The sequence below is a fragment of the Schistocerca americana genome, unplaced genomic scaffold, assembly GCF_021461395.2.
Source record: "Schistocerca americana isolate TAMUIC-IGC-003095 unplaced genomic scaffold, iqSchAmer2.1 HiC_scaffold_17, whole genome shotgun sequence".
Taxonomy (NCBI): Eukaryota; Metazoa; Arthropoda; class Insecta; order Orthoptera; family Acrididae; genus Schistocerca; species Schistocerca americana.
Window position 1 is genome coordinate 1,272,926 of NW_025725790.1, and position 25,935 is coordinate 1,298,860.

The 25,935-nt window shown below is 39.4% G+C and overlaps 1 protein-coding gene across 1 annotated transcript in view; it reads left to right on the forward strand.

The window, feature by feature from the left end:
- Nucleotides 1–25,935, forward strand: part of LOC124571364 (molybdenum cofactor biosynthesis protein 1-like) — a 65,293-nt gene that overhangs the window by 11,741 nt on the left and 27,617 nt on the right. Inside the window, exons 4-6 of the mRNA XM_047131112.1 lie at nucleotides 7,883–8,107; nucleotides 17,078–17,223; nucleotides 22,114–22,199. Of these exons, the coding sequence (XP_046987068.1) occupies nucleotides 7,883–8,107; nucleotides 17,078–17,223; nucleotides 22,114–22,199 (457 nt within the window). The remainder of the gene's footprint in view (nucleotides 1–7,882; nucleotides 8,108–17,077; nucleotides 17,224–22,113; nucleotides 22,200–25,935) is intronic.

Here is a 25,935-nt window from a genome sequence, read left to right on the forward strand (position 1 = left end):
TTTTTGTTTCTGGTGTTATAACCATGGAATTTACTGTTGTCTTGGTAGATGGAATAATTTTTGCACACAAAGGTCAGCAAGGAAAAAATATACTGTGAGGCAGTTGTTAGGATACCTGCAAGAGTGTCTTTGATTAACCCCACACATTATTCTGATTGCTTTTTTTTTTGGATGGTGAAAACTTGTTTTGCAAGCGGTTGGTTCCCCCAGAATATGATAGCATATGACATCAATGAGTGGAAGTAGCGAAAGTAGGCAACCTTAATAGTGTCAACTTCAGCCACTGAAGAAATTACCCGTAGTGAAAATGTTGCCGAGCTAAGTTTTTTACATAGATGAAGAATGTGAACTGACCAATTACATTTACTGTCTATGTAAGCACCCAGGAATTTTGTTTCTTCAACTTTCTGTATTGGTTGATCTCTACATTTTATGTCAATTTCATTGGGATTACTTTGTGATGTATGGAACCTCATATAATGAGTTTTATCTGCATTGAGTGAGAGACCATTTGAGGAGAAACAATTTAAGATGTCATTAAAAACAGTAGTTGTAGTTTTTTCAAGATCATGATCAGTCAAATCGTCAATTAGAATTGTGGTATCATCGGCAAACAGGGTAAATTTGCTGTTTGTCTCAGAACAAAGAGGAAGATCATTAATAAAGATGAGGAAAATCAGTGGGCCCAAAACGGAGCCTTGAGGCACACCACACGTTATCATGCCCCATTCAGACGAGGCAATTTCTCCAGAAGAGCCATTTAGCATTACAGTCTGCTTCTGATCCTGTAGATATGATTGTAGCCACAAGCCAACAGTACCACCTAAACCATAGTATTCTGCCTTTTTCCAAAGAATTTGGTGGTTTACACAGTCAAAGGCTTTCGTAAGATCGCAAAAAATACCCACTGGAGACATTTTTTTGTTAATGGCTTCCAAAACTTGGTTGCTGAAAGAGAATATTGCCTGTTCAGTACAAAGACCGGCACGAAAACCAAACTGATTTTTGCTTAAGATACTATGGAATTTGCGATGGTCTACAATCCTCCTGTGCATGAGTTTTTCTAGAATTTTCGAGAAGGTAGTTAATAGGGATATTGGGCGATAGTTTGTAACAATGCTTTTATCCCCTTTTTTAAAGAGAGGAATCACTACAGCCAACTTAAGTCTGTCAGGGACAATCCCATCTTGTAGGGATGCATTGTATATGTTGCATAAGGCGGGACTAACAAATTTATAACAGTGTTTCAGTATTTTACTAGAAATATTGTCCACACCAGCAGAATTTTTGTTTTTTAATGATCTAATTACTCTTATGACTTCGCTTACAGTAAATGGAGATAAGGATAACTGTGGGATTCTGTTGCTAATAGCTTTCTGTAGGAGGGACAATGATTCTTCCATAGAACCATTACAGCTTGTCTTCTCTGCTGCTCTCAAAAAGTGGTTATTAAATATTTCTGCAACCAACTCAGGTTTCTTTATGATACTGTCCCCTGTTTTAATCTCTACCTGAGACATGTTCCCTGTTGTCCTGCCAGTTTCCCTCTTTATTACATTCCTTATAGTTTTAATTTTATTTTCTGAGCTTTCAATTTCTGATTTTATGCACATACTTTTAGATTTATTTATAACCTTCTTGAGAATGCTACAGTAAAGTTTGTAGTGTTGTCATTTCTTTGGATCATTACAAGTCCTGAGAGAACTGTATAACATCCTTTTTGTTCTACAAGATGTTGTTATCCCTGTAGTGATCCAAGACTTCTTGGCATTGCCTATATGACTATTTCTAACTACTTTTTTTGGGAAAGATGGACTCAAATACAGACATGAATTCATTTAAAAATGAATTGTACTTTTTGTTTACATCTGTTTCCCTATCAACTCGGCTCCAGTCTATCTCTTTTAGGCTATCACTGAATTTTTTAAGGCCCTGTTCATTTATTATCCTAAAAGATTTCCAAGAATGCTCGGAACTGTTGCACACACTGATGTAATTGAGCCTAAGCAAGTGACCACCATGATCAGAAAGGCCAAGGATTGGATGTACAGTGATCTCATTCCATGTAGACTTATCTATAAATATATTATCTATCAGACTTTTACTGTTAACAGCAACCCTAGTTGGGAAATCTACTATTGTCATCAGATTATAAGACTCCATTAAATGTACTAAATCAGCTTTACTATTGCTCTCATTTAGGAAATCAACATTAAAGTCACCAGTAATTATCAAGTTCTTGGACTTTGAGTACAGTATGGATAATAAAGAATCTAAGTGCTTAAGAAATACATTCAAATTCCCTGAGGGAGATCTATACAGTGCTAACACTACAGCCGTGAAGTCATTTACAGTAATCTCAACACCACATACTTCAATTTGTTGCTCTATACAATGGCTCTTTAAATCTAATGCATTGTAAAATATGTTGTTTTTTACATAAATTACCACTCCACCTTTTTCCATGATGGTTCTTGAGTAATGCGCTGCCTGACACACAGTATTACTTGGTTAGTACATCACCACAAACATATGGACCGGGACTGTACATGCTTTGACAGTTTGCTACGTCTCTCTCTTCTAGGACTGACATGGTAGCTGCCTTGCATTTCTTAATGACTCTGACCTTGTCAACCACAAACCGAATCTTAGTACAGTCATGATTTCCCTGAAGAGATTACATGACAGCAGAGACTTGTAAAATTGTGTTACCCATTTCTCTAGCCAGTGAAGATTCATTCTATACCTTCAGATACAGTGTCATTTAGGAGTAGAACAGCAAGAAATACGTAGCTCCTCTAACAGTAATGACAGTTTATCACCTCCCAACACTACATGTGCCAATGTTTCAGTGCATTTTTGAATATGTTTGTTAACAGATTCATCAACACAACAAAAATTTACGATCTCAGTAGCATCTTATTTTTTAACTCATACTTTACTATTCATCAGAATCTTCATCGCTGCTCTTTGATTTGTCAGAGCTCCCTGCTGTACTTTGTTTTATTTCATAGTCAGAATTAGTTGAAATACCACCTACCGTATTTACCCAAATCTAAGCCGCACTCAAACCTGAAAAATGAGACTCGAAATAAAGGAAAGAAAAAAAAAAAAATTCTCGAATCTAAGCCACACCTGAAATTTGAGACTCGAAGTTCAAGGGGAGAGAAAAGTTTTAGGCCGCACCTCCAAATCGAAACAAAGTCGGTCCATTGTAATATGAGACACAATTTAGGTCGAATGAATGACGATACAGCTACAGTAGTTTGGTTCGAGTCGTAAGCTTAGCAGTTAAGCTTTACCAGGTAGCCTTTGCTATGCGTCAGGCGCTCCATCCGTATTTATACTGGTACCCTTCCTTTTTCATGTGCTTCATCTGGTTTGAATCAATCGCTTATTTTGCTTTGATCTGATAAGTGCCGTTTTCCTTGTTATAGGCGTTTATGTCACTCTAAGCTGAAAATGCATTACTGTACTGTGTCATGCATTGTTTGTCGCATTCTGATAGTGCGTGTTTGCGGCCTGTCATCACTCGTGGCATGGCTTGCTTTTGTGCACGCTACCGCTGCCTACAATTTAAAAAAAAAAAAAAAAAAAAAAAAAAAGAAGAGAGAGAAATCATCTCATTAGCAAAACAATGGCAAGAGACTACTATTTGTTGTTCCTTACACTGCTGCTTTCTTTGATAACGATCAACAAGAACCAAATAATAGACTGCGTATGATAGAACATGTTCTGAACGAGAGTTAGGTGAAAATTTTTCTCCATTTGAAAATCTTTGCGGCCGCTTCTTTAGTACATCAAATTCTGCACAGAAATTAGAGTCATCTTGGATATAAAAATCTAGTCAGTTGCCGTGCTTCATTTCTGACTGTATCACTATTAGGCATAAGAATAATATGAATATAAACATGACACGATACGTATATTCTTCCGCGTTTGCTGTTGTCTCACTCTAGTTTCGTAGTTTATTAGGCAGACAGGATTTAAATAAGATAGCAGCAAACACGAAAGAATACGTGGCAAAATGTTTATATTCGTATTACTCTTATGATGAAGAGAATACTGCATGTGATTCACATTTCATCAGGTTCCTATTAGCAACCGTCTCTTCTCACAGGTAGGAAAAAATTCAGAACATTGAGTTGGCCATATTGACAAACATCCCAAACAGTCTTGCCGGTCGGATTTTCGTAATACATTGAAGTTCTGCTACATTCGAAGATGAACAATACGGAATTTGTATTTACTTCGTTGGATAATGTATGAAAATTGTCTTCCACCTTTTTTTTTTAATTTATTTACTGACGCAGAGGTTTTGGCGCCAGTATTTATCTTTGTGCCTACGAAGCATGCCTGTGTAGCGCTACATATATTCCACGGCAGAAATTAGTTGTTTCAGCACCTACTGACATTTTTCAGAACTTCCACTTGCTTTGCACTCGATTCCAAGCCGCATGCGGTTTTTTGGATTACAAAAACCAGAAAAAAAGTGCGGCTTAGATTTGAGTAAATACGGTACATCCTCTCCTTTGGATTCAACTTCTTAAGTATTATATTTCAAGTCAACACCTGCTAATCTGTGAGACCGAAATGATGAGCCATACTACTCTATTTCACTGTACCTGTATGTTTCATTTGTATAACATTTTATTCCATCATAGATGCTGCACTTATAGTTTCATATATGCATTGCAGCAGCAGACACAATAAAAGTAGCAATCAGCAGTGCTTAGTTTGTTGAATGGGTAACAAATATGCCATTGTCCCAGTTCCACATATCCCCAAAATTTGATTCTGCCAAATTCTGTACTCTCTGAAATCGAATGTTTAATCCAAAGATGAAAGTGAACAAGTTTGATGAAGTATTGCTAATATTGTTTATTACTCATCTTGCTGAATGAAGTGCATACCGTATCCTTTCTGAAAGGTTTGGAGAAGTAATGCACATACCAGTTTTCTAAAAACTTACATTGAGATTGTGCTCTCCTTCCTCTTGTACAAATTAGTAGAGCCCTTCAGATTACTCCACAATATGCCTCTTGGCAAGGTGGTAACGACAGTATTATGAAAAGGATAGATTGGCACTCACTGTATAGTGTAGATGTGTTGCTGGCAGGGGGGGGGGGGGGGGGGGGGGGGGGGGGGGGGAAAAGGAACACCACCTATTATTAAACACGTAAGCTTTTGGTGCAAACCCCCCCCCCCCTTTCCCTCACACACACACACACACACACACACACACACACACACGCACACGCACACACATGTGCGCAAATGCAGATCACACATACATGACCACTGTCTCCGGCTGCTAGGGCCAGACTGGGAGCAACTGTGCATCATGGGAGAAACAACGGTCGGGTGTGTGTGTGTGTGTGTGTGTGTGTGTGTGTGTGTGTGTGTGTTTTTTGTCCACTTTGGAAGAAGACTTTCTGATGGAAAGCTTACGTGTTTAGTAGTCTTTTTGTTGTGCTTGTCTGTGACCTAACATCTCCTGTATACAGTGAATAGCAATGTATCTTTTTTATAATATGGTCATTACTCCAGCCTAGATTTCTATTGTTTGTTTCCTTTTAAGACCTTATAAAGACAGTTACTGACAATTTCTTTTTTCTTATTGGAGAAAAGTAAAACCATATGGGGGCCAGACGTAGATTGTAAATGAATATGGAATAGAGTATTTTTATTCTCCCTGTATGCAGTGTCAATAACGTCACCTCACACACTTCATTTCTGGCAGCACCTCCTTCTCAACACATGACTGTCCCCCGCCACCTCACCATAGTCTTCAAGTTATATCCTATAGCACTTCTGGGTGGACAAATAGATGAAGGATGTAGTTTAAAACAGTATAACTAAACTTAAAAGTCAAACTGCCATTTTATAGAGACTGCCATCATTATTTAAACATACTAAACAACATCAAAACAGTCAAAAGAAATTTTTTTTTCAAAAGAGCGGAAAATTGTAGTGAAATTCATGAGAGGATTGTTTTAAATTGTTATATCTTAAATCAATAAGTATGTCAGCATTTCCCAGGATTTTCTGGCTTAATTAAGACTAGGTCATGCCACCACAGTGGTCAGACAGTGGACTTGACTTCCAGAGGACAACGGACCCGAATCCCATCGGGCCATCAAAATTTGGGTATTCCTTGATTTCCCTAAATGATTTAAGACAAATGCTGGGATGGTTCCTTTGAAAAAGATGACATTCGGCTGAGGAAGCTAATTTCTGTGGCATGTCTGATGACACAGTGCTGGTGGAAGCACGAGTATTTCAGAGCACACCATTCATTGCACATTGTTAAACATAGGGCTCTGCTGCAGACAACCCCTGTATGTTCCCATGTTGACAACACAGTTGAATTACAATTTCTGTGGCTCAGGAGCATTGAGATTGGGCAGTGAATCAATAGAAATGTGTCATCTGGTTGAATCATTCGAGTTTCGCATTACACCTACTTGACGGTTTTGTGCACATACACTGTCATCCAGACTGAATTGGTGCTTGCAAGGTGCACTTTGCTACAGACTTAGGCCAGTGGGAGCAATATTATGCTATGGAGGACATTCACCTGGTCTTCTATGGGTCCTGTGGTAGTAACTGAAGGCTCCATAACAGCTTTGTTCTGTGTGAACGTTATTGTGCACTGTCCGCACCCTGTCCCTAATGAAGGTGACATGTTTCAACAATATGACTTTCAGTGTCACGAGGCCAGAATCAAATTCACCCCTTCTGAATCTGATGGAATACATCTGCGATGCTATCAGATACCAGTTCTGCACCCAGAAACCACTGATCTCCAATTTATGGGAATTACATGACCTGTGCTTAGACATGCGGTGCTGCATAATGCTGGGAACATACCTCACATAATGCTGGGAACATACCTGAAATTTGTTGAACTTGTCCCACACAAAATCACTGCTGTATTGTGTTCCAACAGTGGACAAACACATTATCAAACAGGAGGTCATAGTGTTTTGTCTCATCAGTTTATATATTCAATGCTTGAATGAAAGGTGTGCTCTTTTCCTTTTTTCTGCCATTGCGTGTATGTGTAAAGCAGGATGTTCTACCATTTGGGCTTGTTTATATGATGGCTGTCAGTATTACCACCTGCAGAGATACTAAATGCTCCTTTTGTGAAGACCTTTTATCTTGAGAACACTTTCAACTTTGTTTCACAAATGGCAGCACAGTTTCATGTAATTGTTAAAATAATACTTTCAGCAAAAGATGTGTGCGTTGGAGTGGGGAAAAAGATTGGAGATGTATGTAGTTTAATTTTCATAAATTGTTAAGAAGGTTAACAGCTTGGCATGCTAAGATAAATTCAGACATTCTCTAAAAAGAGAGAAAAAGATTAATTTAACAGAATCAGTGAGGTATACAAATATAACAACAGACTTGTAGAACCATTATTTTGTAGGTTAGATTAGATTAGATTCAGCTTTTGTTCCAAGACCCAAAACATGAGACGATTCTCATGGGTGAGTAACATGCCAGAAAGTATAACATAAAAAATATAAAACATTTGAATACCCTGATCATTTGTCAGGAGATTGTCAAACTAGGTGAATACAATACAAACTGGAACAGCTAATATTTTCAGAATTGATACGCTGTCAGACTGAAACATTGTTATGCACTATTAATAAATTTATCAAACAAAAAGTACATAATCTTGACTGTTATGACAAAGTGCTCTCAGAACTGAAATCTAACAGACATTCTTATTTAAGCTGGCCTAACAGCCACTGTTAAGATATTCATCTATTGAGTAGGATGAGTTACCTATCAAAAAGTCTTTCAAACTCTGTTTAAACCATGCTTTATCTGATACCAAGTTTTTAATGGTGTCTTTCTTCAACAGATAAATTGTGTTGTAATGCGAGGTTTTAATGAAGATGAAGTGTGCAGTTTTGTGGAGTTAACAAAAGAGAAAAATGTTGATGTAAGATTTATCGAGTACATGCCTTTCAGCGGCAACAAATGGAATGATGGGAAGATGGTCTCATTTAGTGAAATGGTCCAAATAATTAGAAAGCAGTGGCCTAATTTTGATCCTCTGCCCAATGGGCCCAATGATACCTCAAAGGTACGTGCAGTATTACATATGAACATACATTGAAAATAATTTAATGTTTATGACTTACTACCAATCACAATAATACTTCACATCTGCTGGTGGTATGAGAGATGGACTGGTTTAGTTACATATTTCTCATCCCATTCAGTAAGTCTGTCCTGGCCTGGGTTTCTCTGCAGCTTTTCTACAACTCTTCCCATTTCCTAAACCTTGACAATCCTTTTCTTTCTTCCCTTTTCCATCCCCTTATTGTTTCTGCCAGAAGAAGAAGCCACTGGCTCCGAAAGCTTGCACATTTCCATAACTTTAAGGGGAGTTAGAAGCGGAAAACATTCTTTTTCACTTTTTCGGGTTTTTACCTGATTATAAAATTTGCAATTTTCCAAATAAAATGATATGTATATTACTTATAAACTTGCGTGGGAAGTATTTTATTTTATTTTCTAAAATATAATCTACACTAGTTGAAAATGTTAAAATTTTTACACGCATTACTTCAAGACCTAATAAAATCTGTAATTTTTTATATACAGGGTAGTCCATTGATCGTGACCGGGCCATATATCTCACGAAATAAGTGTCAAACGAAAAAACTACAAAGAACGAAATTTGTCTAGCTCGAAGGGGGAAACCAGCTGGCGCAATGGTTGGCCTGCTATAAGGCGCTGCCATAGCTCAAACTGATATCAACTGTGTTTTTTTAAATAGGAACCCCATTTTTTATTGCATATTCATGTAATACGTAAAGAAATGTGAATGTTTTAGTTGGACCACTTTTTTCGCTTTGTGATAGATGGCGCTGTAATAGTCACAAACATATGTCTCATAATTTTAGACGAACAGTTGGTAACAGGAAGGTTTTTTAAATTAAAATACAGAACGTAGGTACATTTGAACATTTTATTTTGGTTGTTCCATATGTGATACATGTACCTTTGTGAACTTATCATTTCTGAGAACGCATGCTGTTACGGCGTGATTACCTGTGAATACCACATTAATGCAATAAATGCTCAAAATGATGTCTGTCAACCTCAATGCCTTTGGCAATACGTGTAACGACATTCCTCTCAACAGTGAGTAGTTCGCCTTCCGTAATGTTCGCACATGCATTGACAATGCACTGACGCATGTTGTCAGGCATTGTCGGTGGATCACGATAGCAAATATCCTTCAACTTTCCCCACAGAAAGAAATCCGGGGACGTCGGATCCGGTGAACGTGCGGGCCATGGTATGGTGCTTTGACAACCAATCCACCTGTCATGAAATATGCTATTCAATACTGCTTCAACCGCACGCAAACTATTTGCCGGACATCCATCATGTTGGAAGTACATCGCCATTCTGTCATGCAGTGAAACATCTAGTAGTAACATTGGTAGAACATTATGCAGGAAATCAGCATACATTGCACCATTTAGATTGCCATCGATAAAATGGGGGCCAATTATCCTTCCTCCCTTAATGCCACACCATACATTAACCTGCCTAGGTCGCTGCTGTTCCACTTGTTGCTGCCATCATAGATTTTCCGTTGCCCAATAGTGCATATTATGGCGGTTTAGGTTACCGCTGTTGGTGAATGATGCCTCATCGCTAAATAGAATGCATGCAAAAAATCTTTCATCGTCCTGTAATTTCTCTTGTGCCCAGTGGCAGAACTGTACATGACGTTTAAAGTCATCGCCATGCAATTCCTGGTGCATAGAAATATGGTACGGGTGCAATCAATGTTGATGTAGCATTCTAAACACCGACGTTTTTGAGATTCCCAATTCTCACGCTTTTTGTCTGCTACTGATGTGTGGATTAGCTGCCCCAGCAGCTAAAACACCTACTAGGGCATCATCATTTGTTGCAGGTCGTGGTTGATGTTTCACATGTGGCTGGACACTTCCTGTTTCCTTAAATAATGTAACTATCCGGCGAATGGTCTGGACACTTCAATGATATCATCCAGGATACCAAGCAGCATACATAGCACACACCCCTTGGGCATTTTGATCACAATAGCCATACATCAACACGATATCGACCTTTTCCGCAATTGGTAAATGGTCCATTTTAACACAGGTAATGTATCACGAAGCAAATACCGTCCGCACTGGCGGAATGTTATGTGATACCACATACTTATATGTTTGTGACTATTACAGCAGCTGGCTGGAGTGGCCGAGCAGTGCTAGGCGCTACAGTCTGGAAACGCGCGACCGCTACGGTCGCAGGTTCGATCCTGCCTCGGGCATGGATGTGTGTGATGTCCTTAGGTTAGTTAGATTTAAGTAGTTCTAAGTTCTAGGGGACTGATGACCTCAGAAGTTAAGTCCCATAGTGCTCAGAGCCATTTGAACCATTTTTGACTATTACAGCCCCATCTATCACAAAGCGAAAAAAGTGGTCCAGCTAAAACATTCATATTTCTTTATGTACTACATGAATATGTAATAAAAATGGGGGTTCCTATTTTTAAAAAATGCAGTTGATATGAGTTTGACCCATGGCAGTGCCATCTACCAGGCCAACCATAGCGCCATCTGGTTTCTCCCTTCAAGCTAGACGAATTTCGTTCTTTGTAGTTTTTTCATTTGATGCTTATTATGTGAGATATTTGGCCCGGTCACTATCAATGGACCACCCTGTAGAAAGCTGTGGATTGCTGTGTTATAAAGGTTAAATTATGTGTTTGTATTGGTAGCACTGTCAAAAATAGTATCGTATCTTTTCATAGTATAAACATGCTTTGTACATCGAAGTGCTAACATTTTTCTGAGGAATAGTGACGAATAGACTGGTAAATCTCTCAAAAAGTATGACTCCAAAATGAAGTGTTTTTAAGAAATGTGGGTTTCATGGTAATAAATTTTTGAATAAAGAGAAACATTGTGTTCAGCATGTGGTGTGTGAAGTTACAGACAATGAAATACTCGCAAACTCATGAGTATCTAGAGAAACACCCATTAGTGCTTCGAAGATTAAAATAAAACATAGTGATAACACAGTTATCTCAAAACAAAACTCATGTAAATGGTAGGTTAGGTTATATTCTGATACATCTACACATCGTAACAGGGGTGTTATGTGAATGTGTGTGCTGTATGTATGTGGAGGGCCAGTTAGTTTACATGAAGACATTGAGGTATCAAATGGACTAGCCAGGAAACTTATCATTAATTCTGTCAGTTGTAAATATACTCATTCATTTTGGAGTTCTGATAAGTGTAAAGATAATTATTTTGAAATAAATGTTAGGTGGTTTTATGGATTGAGAGCTATTGGCAAAGGACACACTGCAGCAGAAACAATGTGTGTCGTGATGTATATGCCACGCCCACTTTGTAAAATGGACAAGTATGCAGGATTTATTGGAGCTGCTGTGAAATCCACTGCATGTGAGTCAATTAAGGGTGCTGCAAATGAAGCTGCTGAAATAAACGATGGTATGATTGACATATCAGTAGCTTTTGGGGCACTTGGTAGAAGCGCAGCTGAAGTTCTAAGAATTCTGTTGCTACAGTGACCAGTGGTGGATACTGGAAAGCTAATAGATTTCCAGATTTTAACCAAACATTGTTATAAGTATAAATCAGGTAATGAAGAAGGGCATATCTGTGACAGAAATTATGAAGGACAACTAGTCGTACGGAGGCCTGTGCAGCTGTTGAAATTTATAATCGATCTGTAAACTAAAGGGGAGTGTGTTACACTAAGTTCTTAGGTTGTGCAGACTCAAATGCATATAACAGTGTAGTAGCCACTCAGCCTTATGGTGAGAAGCTTATCACAGAACTGGAATGTGTTGGTCATGCCCTCCTGGATCTGGTTCATGGTGCAATTACCGCAATGCCCAGTACTCAAACAGGTCATACAGCCATAAACATTATATCCCAGCAGCAGTTGTGGATATCATAAAACCTGTTTACAGAGACCTGGCAATCCTGAATTATTGAAGAAGTGTCTGCATTGTCAGACTCAAAATCCCAATGAGTCGTTCAATAATCTTATAGCGTCAGTGTCGTCGTAACTGCTGTCTGCGTCACGTCTGCTGTGCAGCGAACTATGCTGATTTAAGTATTAACTCTATTTTTCTTACTTGTAACTTCTTCTTCCGTGTGTTTTTGCTTTTAGGAAGCTTTAATTGTCGAGTGCTAGTAATAGTGTTCCATAGATTTTGTGTTTGTTTTGAATACAGTCAGAGAAAGTCCGTTTAGTCAGCCATAGTACCAGTAGTGCTAGTGTTTGTTTTCAATACAGTCCAGAGACAGGTAGTGCTATTTTCATTGTTTTCTACAGGAAGTGTCTAGTAACCACAGTTTAGTCAACTATCAGCCGCCTTTAGTGAATTAGCAGTCTAGTTATAAGTTGATTAACTCTCTACAGTAAATTGATTTCTTAAGATGGATAGGATGTGAGACTGCTGTGTACGGACACAGGAGGAGCTGGCCACTGTTCGCAAACAGCTGAACGTGTTGATGGCCGCGGTTAGCCGTCTTCAGGCAGTGGTGAGTCTGGTGCGTTGCATGGTACACCCCAGGTGTTACATGCTTCACCCACTGACCCTGCTGTCGACACATCTTTGCGGATACCGGGCGCGGTTGTGCCACCCTCTTCCCAAGGGGAGTGGCGGGTTCAGCGGCATTCGCGGCGCACAAGGTGGAGGGTCAGTGTGGAGGCTGGCCGTGTGGCATCGCCCGTTCTGCCTGTGAGTGGACATGTGGCCACTCCTTCAGCAAGGTCCGAGCAGGCACATGGGGGGAGGGGTTTATTAGTTATTGGGAGCTCCAACGTTAGGCGGGTGATGGAGCCGCTTAGGGAAATGGCGGAAAGGTCGGGGAAGAAGGTCAGTGTTCACTCTGTCTGCTTGCCGGGGGTCTCATCCGAGATGTGGAGGAGACCGCGCCGGCAGTGATAGAGAGCACTGGGTGCACCCGACTGCAAATTGTTGCTCATGTCGGCACCAATGACTCCTGCCGTCTGGGTTCAGAGGTCATCCTCAGTTCGTTCAGGCGGTTAGCGGAGTTGGTGAAGGCGGAAAGCCTCGCGGGGTGGAATCTGAGCTAGCTATTTGTAGTATCGTTCCCAGAACCGATAGTGATCCTCTGGTTTGGAGCCGAGTGGAAGGCTTAAACCAGGGACTCAGACGATTCTACGGAGATCTGGGGTGCAAATTTCTCGACCTCCGCTATCGGGTGGAGAAATGTAGGGTCCCCCTGAATAGGTCACGCATGCACTACATGCAGGAAGTGGCTACAAGGGTAGCGGAGTATATGTGGAGTGCACATGTGGGTTTTTTAGGTTAGAGAATTCCCTCCCTAGGCCCGACAAGACACCTCCTGAGATGCGGCAAGGTAAGAGTAGACAAAATGCAACAGGGAATAACAATATTAATGTGCTAATAGTAAACTGCAGGAGCGTCTATAGAAAGGTCCCAGAACTGCTCTCATTAATAAGCGGTCACAATGCCCACATAGTACTAGGGACAGAAAGTTGGCTGAAACCAGATGTAAACAGTAATGAAATTCTAAACTCAGATTGGAGTGTATACCGCAGAGACAGGCTGGACAGTGAAGGGGGAGGCATGTTTAAAGCAATAAGAAGTGCAATAGTATCGAAGGAAATTGACGGAGATCCGAAATGTGAAATAATTTGGGTGAAGGTCACGGTTAAAGCAGGCTCAGACATGGTAATGGGATGTCTCTATAGGCCCCCTGGCTCAGCAGCTGTTGTGGCTGAGCACCTGAAGGATAATTTGGAAAATATTTCGAGTAGATTTGCCCAACATGTTATAGTTCTGGGTGGAGATTTTAATTTGCCAGATATAGACTGGGAGACTCAAACTTTCATAACGGGTGGCAGGGACAAAGAATCCAGTGAAATTTTTTAAGAGCTTTATCTGAAAACTACCTTGAGCAGTTAAACAGAGAACCGACTCGTGGCGATAACATATTAGACCTTCTAGTGACAAACAGACCTGAACTATTTGAAACAGTTAACGCAGAACAGGGAATCAGTGATCATAAAACGGTTACTGCATCGATGATTTCAGCCGTAAATAGAAATATTAAAAAAGGTACGAAGATTTTTCTGGTTAGCAAAAGTGACAAAAATCAGATTTCAGAGTACCTGACGGCTCAACACAAAAGTTTTGTTTTAAGTACAGATAGTGTTGAGGATCAGTGGACAAAGTTCAAAACCATCGTACAATATGCGTCAGATGAGTATGTGCCAAGCAAGATCATAAGAGATGGAAAAGAGCCAGCGTGGTACAACAACCAAGTTAGAAAACTGCTGCGGAAGCAAAGGGAACTTCACAGCAAACATAAACATAGCCAACACCTTGCAGACAAACAAAAATTACGCGAAGCGAAATGTAATGTGAGGAGGGCCATGCGAGAGGCGTTAAATGAATTCGAAAGTAAAGTTCTATGTACTGACTTGGCAGAAAATCCTAAGAAATTTTGCTCCTATGTCAAAGCGGTAGGTGAATCAGAACAAAATGTCCAGACACTCCGTGACCAAAAAGGTACTGAAACAGAGGATGATGGACTAAAGGCCGAAATACTAAATGTCTTTTTCCAAAGCTGTTTCACAGAGGAAGACTGCACTGTAGTTCCTTCTCTAGATTGTCGCACAGATGACAAAATGGTAGATATTGAAATAGATGACAGAGGGATAGAGAAACAATTAAAATCACTCAAAAGAGGAAAGGCCGCTGGACCTGATGGGATACCAGTTCAATATTACACAGAGTATGCGAAGGAACTTGCCCCCATTATTGCAGCAGTGTACCGTAGGCCTCTACAAGATCGTAGCGTTCCAAAGAATTGGAAAAGGGCACAGGTCATCCCCGTTTTCAAGAAGGGATGTCGAACATATGTGCAGAACTATAGACCTATATCTCTAACGTCGATCAGTTGTAGAATTTTAGAACATGTATTATGTTCGAGTATTATGACTTTTCTGTAAACTAGAAATCTACTCTGTAGGAATCAGCATGGGTTTCGAAAAAGACGATCGTGTGAAACCCAGCTCGCGCTATTCGTCCACGAGACTCAGAGGGCCTTAGACACGGGTTCCCAGGTAGATGCTGTGTTTCTTGACTTCCGCAAGGCATTCGATACAGTTCCCCACAATCGTTTAATGAACAATTTAAGAGCATATGGACTGTCAGACCAATTATGTGATTGGATTGAAGAGTTGCTAGATAACAGAATGCAGCATGTCATTCTCAATGGAGAGAAGTCTTCCGAAGTAAGAGTAATTTCAGGTGTACTGCAGGGGAGTGTCGTAGGACTGTTGCTATTCACAATATACATAAATGACATTGTGAATGAAATCGGAAGTTCACTGAGGCTTTTTGCGGATGATGCTGTGGTATATCAAGAGGTTGCAACAATGGTAAATTGTACTGAAATGCAGGATGATCTGCAGCGAATTGATGCATGGTGCAGGGAATGGCAATTGAATCTCAATGTAGACAAGTGTAATGTGCTGCGAATACATAGAAAGAAAGATCCCATATCATTTAGCTACAATATAACAGGTCAGCAATTGGAAGCAGTTAATTCCATAAATTATCTGGGAGTATGCATTAGGAGTGATTTAAAATGGAATGATCATATAAAGTTGATCGTCGGTAAATCAGATGCCAGACTGAGGTTCATTGGAAGAATCCTAAGGAAATGCAATCCGAAAACAAAGGAATTAGGTTACAGTACACTTGTTCGCTCACTGTTTGAATACTGCTCAGCAGTGTGGGATCCGTACCAGATAGGGTTGATAGAAGAGATAGAGAAGATCCAACAAAGAGCAGCATGCTTCGTTATAGGATCATTTAGTAATCATGAAAGCATTACGGAGATGTTAGATAAACTCCAGTGGAAGACTCTGCGGGAGAGACGCTCAGTAGCTCTGTACGGGCTTTTGTTGAAGTTTCGAGAACATACCTTCACCGAGGAGTCAAGCAGTATATTGCTCCCTCCTACGTATATCTCGCGAAGAGACGATGAGAATAAAATGAGAGAGATTAGAGCCCGCACATAGGCATACCAACAATCCTTCTTTCCACGAACAATACGAGACTGGAATAGAAGGGAGAACTAATAGAGGTACTCAAGGTAGCCTACACCGTCAGGTGGCTTGAGGAGTATGGATGTAGATGTAGATGTAGACCAAAAAATGTTTTTCTTGTAATGAAGACACTAAAGTGGGGGTCAGTCATGCTGTTATTGCTTTTAATGATGGCAACATTGGTAGCGTGAAAGTGCTACAACATATGGGAATTAATTCTGGAGCAAACTGCATCAGAGAATTTGAATGGATGGACAAGGTTTGCAATGGTAAAGCACTGTATGCAGCACAGTTGGCCACTACGGAGTCCAGAAAGAAGAAAACAAGAAAAAACTTAAAAAAGGTCAAGAGGATGATATACAGTATGGTGCAGGGTGCTTCTGAGTGACTAAAAATAAAATGTTAAGCATATATTGAGTTACAGTCTATTAAAACTTTAAAAACTCTTCTTGAAAATTTAGATTTTCTCTTGCATTTTCCCTAAATCTCAGAAACTACTTCGAGTAGCGAATTAAAATTTTCAGGGAGTAATAACATACGTATTCTGAGTCTTCTGAACTAAAAGAAGAACGTAATATTATGCATAAATAAAATTATTTAGAATAACATACAAAAAAGTACACAAAATTTTAACTGTGTAATTAAAAAATTGCATTTCCAAAAGCAGTGGCTGAAATGCAATTATTGTAAGACTCAGAACATATAGTTTAATGTCCTGTAAAAGTTTCTTGTCAATGGCTACAGTTGTTCCTGAAATACGGGGAAGTTAAGTCACCAAATTTAACATTGTCAGGATAGGGCGTTCAAACTCCCCTTAATGCACATTTTCTCCTTCCTCCACTTGGTGAGCAACACATTTATAGTATTTACACAACAGCAGTAGCTATTTTCTTCCAATTTCTTTTTGCAGGCATACCATGTCCCGGGCTTCAAGGGACGTGTGGGATTTATAACCTCAATGAGTGAACACTTCTGTGGCACGTGCAACCGTTTACAGATAACAGCTGATGGCAATTTGGAGGTGTGTCTCTTTGGGTATTCAGAGATATCTCTCAGGTGAGTGATGAAACATAGAATAATCATGTCCAAGTGAAAATTCATGCGAGGAAACCATAAAATTACTAGAAGACTGACAGAGTGATCAGTATTTTACCTTCAGGAGGTGAAATTCCAAAACTTCTTATAGACACATTCGTTCCTCTTGTCCTCACATTAGTCACGGAGTCCGAGTGACCTTTGAGACCTTCAGAAACTTATCCCTCTTTCCTCTCTCATGAAGGAACTGATATTTCCAAATGCTGAGTATAGAATAATACTTTCAAACTGTTTGCCATGCACATTAGGTATGTGGTTGGTATATGGAAGAGATAAACTGCAGTTAAATCCAGCAGGTACGAAATGAGTAATCTTTTCTTGAAGTTTTCAGCTTGCACCCTCCTCCCTCCCAGACATACAAACCAGATACCTCTAGCTAAATAATTTGTGAGTATATATAATTTGCCTCTGTCAGCATCATGTTACACTAACCTATTTGTGAGATTAAATTAAAGGAAAGTAATCAGAACTGGAAATTATGTAAAGACATTTTTGGCTATGTCCCTGTGTTGTATTAAAGTTAACACAGTATTTCTGTCCATGTGATGGTAACTATGATTCGCCAGCCACCGTTGCCGAGCGGTTCTAGGTGCTTCAGTCCAGAACTGCGCGACTGCTACGGTCGCAGGTTTGAATCCTGCCTTGGCTCAGATGTTAAGTCCCATAGTGCCCAGAGCCATTTCAACTGTGATTCATGATTATCAGAGTCTATATGTTCCAAATAAAAATTGGAACTTCATGTGTATAAATGTACAAATTATTAGACAATGGGACCAACAACTGACACTTTTAAATTGATGACTAGACTAAGACTTGGCGATAAGTTTGTTTCAGGACATGGTAAGGGGGGTGAGGGGTGGGAAGAATCAGCTCTCTCTTTGTGAGCATACCAGAAATCCTTTATCAACTGAAGGTAAAATAAGATATAAAAATACAGGGTCAAACAATTAATTTAAGTATCTTAAAAACCAAATGACTAATAAAATTGGAAGCTAAGAAAAGTAAGTTCATAGTAAGTAGGGTGAAACACAGGGGGCTGCAACATATTGCCATTGTTGTTTGACTTGTCTATCAAAGAAAAAAGAAATGGATCAAAACAAAATAAAAGTGAGAATGGAAATGTATCAGAAGCAAATAGGAGTAAGCAAGGAACATATTCTTTAATTAAAAAAAAAAAAAAGACATGTGAGGCAGATGTTCCTACAATTTTATGTTCAAAGCACAGCAGCCTGTGAAAGCAAAATATTTATGACATTGAAAAAAGAAAATCAGTGAGTGAAAAGTGTGTGTAGGTGAATTGTGGTGAAAGACTGGATATTGGAACTTCTGTTATGCTGCCCAGTATTAGTTGACTTGGTAGTAAAGGAGCAAGTTTGCAAGGGCGGATAACTGTTTGGCTACGTAAAATAGAGTGGGAGTATGGAAAAGCTAGTCCAAGATAGGATGAAAAAGATAACAGCAACTTAAAAAATGAACCCCATTCCCATCTAGTGAATGCAGTGGTTGACAATATCTTGTGACATTCACCTATAAGGCTCAAACAATAATTGCTAAATAAAAATACAAAATGTTGACAAGACTGTATCTAAGCTGTCACTCTCTTTTGAAACAAGGGTGTTTAAACCAACAAACACGCAGGAAAGCAGGGACAACTCACACACTAGAGAAGGATGGGCAGTATCATTGAAGGAGTGAGCATGAACCGTGTGGAATATGTGTGGTACAAGTAAAAAAAAAAAAAAAAAAAAAAAAAAAAAAAAAAAAAAAAAAAAAAAAAGTAATGATAGTAAAATTCCAATCCCGGGAGCGGAAAGACTTACCTTAGGGGGAAAAAGGACAGGTATACACTCGCACACACGCACATATCCATCCACACATACAGACACAAGCAGATATATATATGTCTGCTTGTGTCTTTATGTGTGGATGGGTATGTGCGTGTGTGCGAGTGTATACCTGTCCTTTTTTCCCCTTAAGGTAAGTCTTTCCACTCCCGGGATTGGAATGACTCCTTACCCTCTCCCTTAAAACCCACTTCCTTTCGTCTTCCCCTCTCCTTCCCTCTTTCCTGATGAGGCAACAGTTTGTTGCGAAAGCTTGAATTTTGTGTGTATGTTTGTGTTTGTTTGTGTGTCTATCGACCTGCCAGCGCTTTCGTTCGGTAAGTCACCTCATCTTTATTTTTATATATAGAAGTTTATTATTTTATTTACCGGTCTTGCAGTTTCCTTGATTTCTTGCAAAGTACAGTACAATGAAAACCTACCATATTGCATAACAAGTAGATGAGTATAAACTTCAGAATAGCATCATCGCCATTAAATGACCTATGTTTTCTTTACTAACAAGAGAAGGGACAGAAGCAATAAACACAAAATCAGAACTGCTTTTGCTTGATTACAGCAGGGACAATAATTTTTAACATCTACATTTACAACAGATCATATTTACAAAATGTTTTCGAAATTTGCTCTGTTTACTCAAATGAAAGTATTGCACTGCTCAATCATTCATTTACACTCAACCCCGACTGCTGCACATGCTGTGGGGTGTGTCATCTGGTTATGTCATATGTTCAGTGTTTCTCACCAATTTTTGGGGTATTTTGAAATGTACAAAAAGGAAAATGCAGAAAGTTATCACATTTTGCTGCACATTACCTGCGTCACAGAAAAATAGTGTATACAAATCTTCTCAGATTTGCCACTGAATAACTTTGTCCAAGCCTCACAATATTTCACCAACACAACTGTTCGTCATCTTCAGGTAGTGGTGGGTCCTGTCATCACTGCTGCAAGATGTGGCTGGTGATATTCGCACAGCAGAATTGAAATTTGTCAGGCTAGAAGCAGGAGTACGAATGTGTGGACAGGCACTCCCAGTTGGATGGAAATGCCATTCATAGTAGCCTTCTGCTTATGTGTTGTGGGCAATGACTGCACTTCTGGACACTCGTGTGGTTAAGAGCTGAATTAACTCTCTGCAAGGTACTGCATCAGGTCATACATCGGAGGATCTGGTTTCTACTGTTTTAATTTCATGGCAGTCAGTGCTGGATTCTGGGCAGTGCTTAGTCAAAATTCCATATTCCTGTTGGTAAGATTGCCCACCGTATGGATACATGCCTCATTCTTAAAAACACAGTCCTAGAGTGATGATGCTGAGGATACAATTTCAGTCCTCTTGGGAAACGTGTGGTGCCCTGTATTCAGGCAGTGCTCTGCTACCATTAATTTACTGGGTGGCATTTTTGTCAGCGCTGTTGAACACAGTGTTCTTGCACAATGTGAGGTGTCTGCCCTATATAAGGTTTCCCATAATGGCATCAGATCTTATATATGATCTGTGTTTTCTAAGGTCAAAATTGTCTTTAACTGAACACAAACGATTCCTTAGTTTTGCTGGTAGACGAAAAACACACTTGATTCTGTTTCTCTTAGCGATTCTTTTAATTTTGAAAACATGCCACTGAAATATGGCAAGAAAGCCATTTGCAGTGCTTGTCTAAGTATCTTCATTTACATCCCTACTCTGAACTTGCTTTGCTCAGAACACATTGCAAATCTGTTTACAAGAATAAACATTCTGCTGGAACACTGTTCTTAGGTGTTACAGTTCACCAGGCAGACTGTCGGTATCTGAAATCACGTGTGCTCTATGTGCCAGGGAGTGTAAGACACTACCACATTGTGCAGGGTGACGGCAACTTTTGGACCTCAAATATAACTCTGCGTGTATCAGTTTGCAGTAGAGACTAAGCCCCAGTGCTATGTCAGCTTTTCTTCTAACCGTGACATCCAGGAATGGTAAGCTGCTATCTTTTTGTACTTCCACAGTGAACTGAATATTCAGATGGAGCGAGTGCAAATGCTGCAGGGACATAGGTAGTGTCTGTATTATGTGGGCCACACCACAAATGTCTCTTCAGCATTCTGCCAGAAGGAGGAATGTTGGATATTTACTAAGGGAAATAGAGGATCTCCCATGGGAACACTGTCCACTTGATTAAAGTAGTTGGTGTTACATAAGAAATAGGATGAGGTATGCACATGTTTAAACAGCATCACAATTTCTTTCTCAAACTTGCTGCTAATAACCTCTAATGAGGGCAGCAGGGGCACTTTTGTAAGTAATGATATAACATTTGAGCTAACTAAAAGATCTGAAAGTTCTAGTTTAAGCATCTTCAGGTATTCTATGAAATCCTCTGAATTCTAAATATGATGGTCATAGTCATCCACATGATAAATTTCAAAGCTGTCACGTGGAAATTGCCAGTTGCATCTTGCAGCAGTGATGGTGGAAATCACCACCACCTGAAGATGCCAAAACGTTGTGTCACTGAAATATTGAGGGAGGGACTTGCATAATGTTATCTGGTGGGGAACCCAAAGTGTTTTTGCAACAGATCTATTAGGCAAGCCTGAAAAGTCACATATACTCCAAGCAGTAAGTACCTGTTATAAAATGGTCACATTAGTGAGCTTGGCAATTAATTAAGAGTTTATCAATAAATTTGGCTTCATTTTGCAAGAAATTGTGCTGTGTTCCAGTACTCCCTCTTCAACAAAACTAATGTCAGTTTCTGCTCCACCTCTTCAGCCCGAGATCCTATGTATACTCTTGAGCATTTGTGTAAGATACCTGTTTATTTATAAAAATAAAAGTAACTTCTATCATGACTTTCCCATTCTTGTCCAGTGGGTTTGTTATCCTGCTGTTGCCTACTGCAGACTACAAGATTACTGTTGAAGATTTCTGCAAAGTTTTTCTTCCTTTTTAGTGTACCAACATTTCACTGTGTGGTAATTGCCTGGTACTGTTTAACGGGTGTTTTAACTGTTGTTTCAGAGATGCAATACGAAGCAAATGCAGTGAGGATGACTTGCTTTCCATGATTGGGGCAGCAGTGAGAAGAAAGAAGAAACAACATGGAGGTAAGATACATTACAGCAAATGTAACTCTGTAGATAGAAAGAAAATTTCTGCTTAACAAGTCATAGCAAACATAAGAGCAAAATAGAATGAAAAGCAACAGTGATAGAACCTGTGTTTTTTGTGTAAACTTGAATTTAATTTTTTATTTAGTATTCATTCTGATTAATGCCCATTGGTCAACAGTATATTTCAGCCCTAGAATTTGGTTCTGCAAGGTCCACCAGATAACCATATATGGCTGTTGTAACTCCTTTATTGGACTTCAGAAGTTTTCCAGCAACAAATCTTTTTTTTTTTTTCTTTCTTTCTTTCTTTTTTTTTCTTTTTTAAAAAAAAGCTAAAATGCAGAAAACATCATAAAGCAAACACTCACAGAAAAGCATCAGTGTCCTTGAAACAATGGAAACTCCAGTAGGAATATCAACAATGTTGGAAAAGACAGATTACTACTTACTGATGAAGGCTGTGGCTGAAAGCTTTATGTAAGTGTCTTTTAATTCTTCCCATCTGCAGCCTAAGGTATCTTCTTTATGGTAAGTAACAGTCTGTCTTTTCCTTCATTATTCATTAGTGTTCTTTTTTTTTATTGCTGTTTAGCAAGCATCGTGTGGTATATAAGGGATGTGAATAGCGTCAGATGTTGAATCATCACTCTGGAGGATATGAAGGTGCTGCATATTGGTGTGAGACAGCATTATCTGATGAGAGTTTGAAAGAAACCTCATTGTGGATGTCCATTTGGTCCCCTGGTTAAACCTTGCAACATCTGTATTTTTGGAGTATTTGGATCTGACAGTGGCCTGATGTTGGAAAGTAAGGGCTTACTCATCATCAATGTTCCAGTTGACTACATCAGACCACTACAAGGGAGCATCACTGTGTAGTGTACTGAGTACATTGTAACCTGTTCACGTCTGTGACTGCCATCTGAGAACAAGTACAGTAAACTCTTGTGCAGCTACACTTTTGGCTAGCTAGATTGACACTTGACAAGTTTCAATTTGCGTGCACCTGGAGCCAAGCATTTGCTGGTGTTTTTTGGCAATCTACTGCTAATCAGTGCACTGGTGCGTGTCAAAAGTCCAAGTATCGTCAATTCGTGCGTGTGTTGGTTGAAGCTCTAGTGCGTTTCTTATTCGTATTGCATGGTTTCATGCCACTGCCATCTATTGGAACTCCTTGGAAGTACAGTACATACAGTATTGTTCTATGGAGCGCAACGTACGCCTGTCGAAACTGACAATTAGAGTGCGCCGCCTAACTCTTTCCACTTGTTGTCGGTACATCAAAGCTGAGTGTTTAACAGTGAACGTACAACACCCTGTTGTGTTGCCACGTGGGCTTGGGTAGAACAGAGGAAATGGCATAGATGTATCGAATGCTTTCATTTGATGGCTGCCACAGCCTGGTTTCAAAAATCAAAAGTTTGTCTAGGGCATCTCGAGTGTTGTCAAGTTGTGCATTTGTGTGTGTCTGATTTGAGGTTTTGTGCTCCCACTATGTGCCTTAAAGTGTCCAGAGATAAAAGGGGCCAAAAACCATAAAGGACTCAGTCGAGTGTCTGTAAAAAGAACACTGAACGTGACTAAGGGCACATAACATAAAATGAATGTGATCTTGTTGGAAAAAGAGCATCACACTTTGCAGAGAATTGATGCTGGTGAGCCACCCACAAAAGTTGCTGCAGAGTAGGAGTACAATTACTGATCGGAAGACAAATCGATCAGGAATTGAAAAATTTTTGTTCCATCCAAGCATTGGGCAGCGCAGTGAAATCTTGAAAAACAATGAGAAAAGGTGCACATCCTCAGTTAGAAGAGGCATTATTTTTGTGGCACGAATAAATAAGAGCCAAAGGTGTGTCAGTTTCAGGTCCTCTAATTTGTCAAAATGAGCTAATGAGCTGATAGAAGGAAAGAAGCAAGAATTCCTCGGAAGTAATGGCTGGCAGGATCATTTCAAGAAGCAGCATGGCATCCATGAAATTGCCATCAGTGCCAAATCATTATCTGGGGATGAAGCTGCTATGCTGATTTTAAGAAGAAACTGCACACAATCATTGACAAAGGAGGTTATACTGACAATCAACTTTACAAATGTGATGAAACTGGGTTGAATTACAAAATGCTGCCAACGAAAACCCTTGCCTCTAAAGAAGAAGAAATGGCTTCCAGATACAAAAAAATCAAAGAAAGATTTACTGTCCTCGCTTGCAGTAATGCCACTGGCAATCATAAACTGTGTCTTACTTTAATTGGCAAATCCAAAACACCAAGAGCATTTAGACACCAACCAACCAGCTTTCCCACTGAGGTACACGAATCAGTCTTAAGGCATGTATGAACAGTGCCGTGCCATCTTCAGAGAGTGGTTCCAGGCAGAGTTTGTTTCAGCTGTAGTAAATTACATGGAAGGAAAAGGACTTCCTTGAAAAGCGCTACTTCTTGTGGACAATGCTCCTTCTCACCCAGGTGATCTGCAAGATGGGGATATCAAAGTTGTATTTCTTCCACAAAATGTCACATCTCTATGTCAACCGATGGACCAAGGTATTCTTGAGGCGATGGAAAAACATTACAGACACAAGATGCTGGAATACTTAATAGGTGTGATTGATGCTGCAGATGATTTTGTGGAAGCTCTTAAAAAAATTGATGTTTTAAGTGTCATTCATTGATTGCTGAAGCTTGGAATCTAATTCCTCCAGTTCCTCTTGTTAGGTCTTGGAAAAACTCTTACATCGTAAGGCAACCTAAGTGGTGGGAAGGAGGAGACAACACCGAAACTCAAGCTGACATAATTTTGGTGAATTTACTGGAGAAGCTGGTTGTAAAGACACACACTTCGAAGACATTGAAGAGTGGATGGAAAATGGCATTTTTTCATGTGACTGAGGATGAAATCGTCCAAATTGTGACCGATCATAAAGCGTTAGAAGACTATGTTTCTGATGATGAATCAGAGAAAAATATTCCTCACACATTCTGTTACGAAGTGATCCAAACTGCCCTGGAGTACATCAGCCAACAGGAGGAGACGATTTATCCTGAAATAGTTTGATTTCAACGTTGGAGATGTATTGTTGCAGCAATAGTTTCTCAAGCAAAAAAAAAAAAGAAAAAAAGGCATTCGTGACTTCGTTACCAAAAAATAAACTCTAATGAAGCATCCTAGAACTTCTATGTCCATAACTTAAAAAGTTTTTTTTTTTTTTTTTTTTTTTACTTTTCTTGAAAGTTCCTCTGGACAGACTTTTCGTTCCTTTGAGTAATCTCTAGATTTGTTTCATAATTTTGTTCAGTAGTTTATTTTTTATTCAAAAGAGTAGGTAATAAAATTAAAACTCCTGTTTTTTCCTGCTGCCAAATAAGGGAGATTTTTTCTGTAAGAATGCAAAATAAACGAGCTTTTTTATACAGTATTTAAAAACTTTTGAGTTTTCAATCATAGTTTGGTGCCTTTTTAACATGTCAACACAATTTTTTCAGTAAAAAAGTGTAGGGTTATTTGCAACCATATCAGTAATGTTTTACATACCCTACGCACGTTTTACGATCGTATTTCGCAATATTGACGCAATTTGGAGTGTTCACATGTGAAAACAGGGGGACTTTGATTTATCTGGAATTTTCGTTATCGGAACTGACCACCGTCCTGATCATTTCGGATAAACAGGAGTTCACTGTAATAGTCTCCTTGCAACATGCTGTGTCATACAGCTAGGAGCAGCCAGAC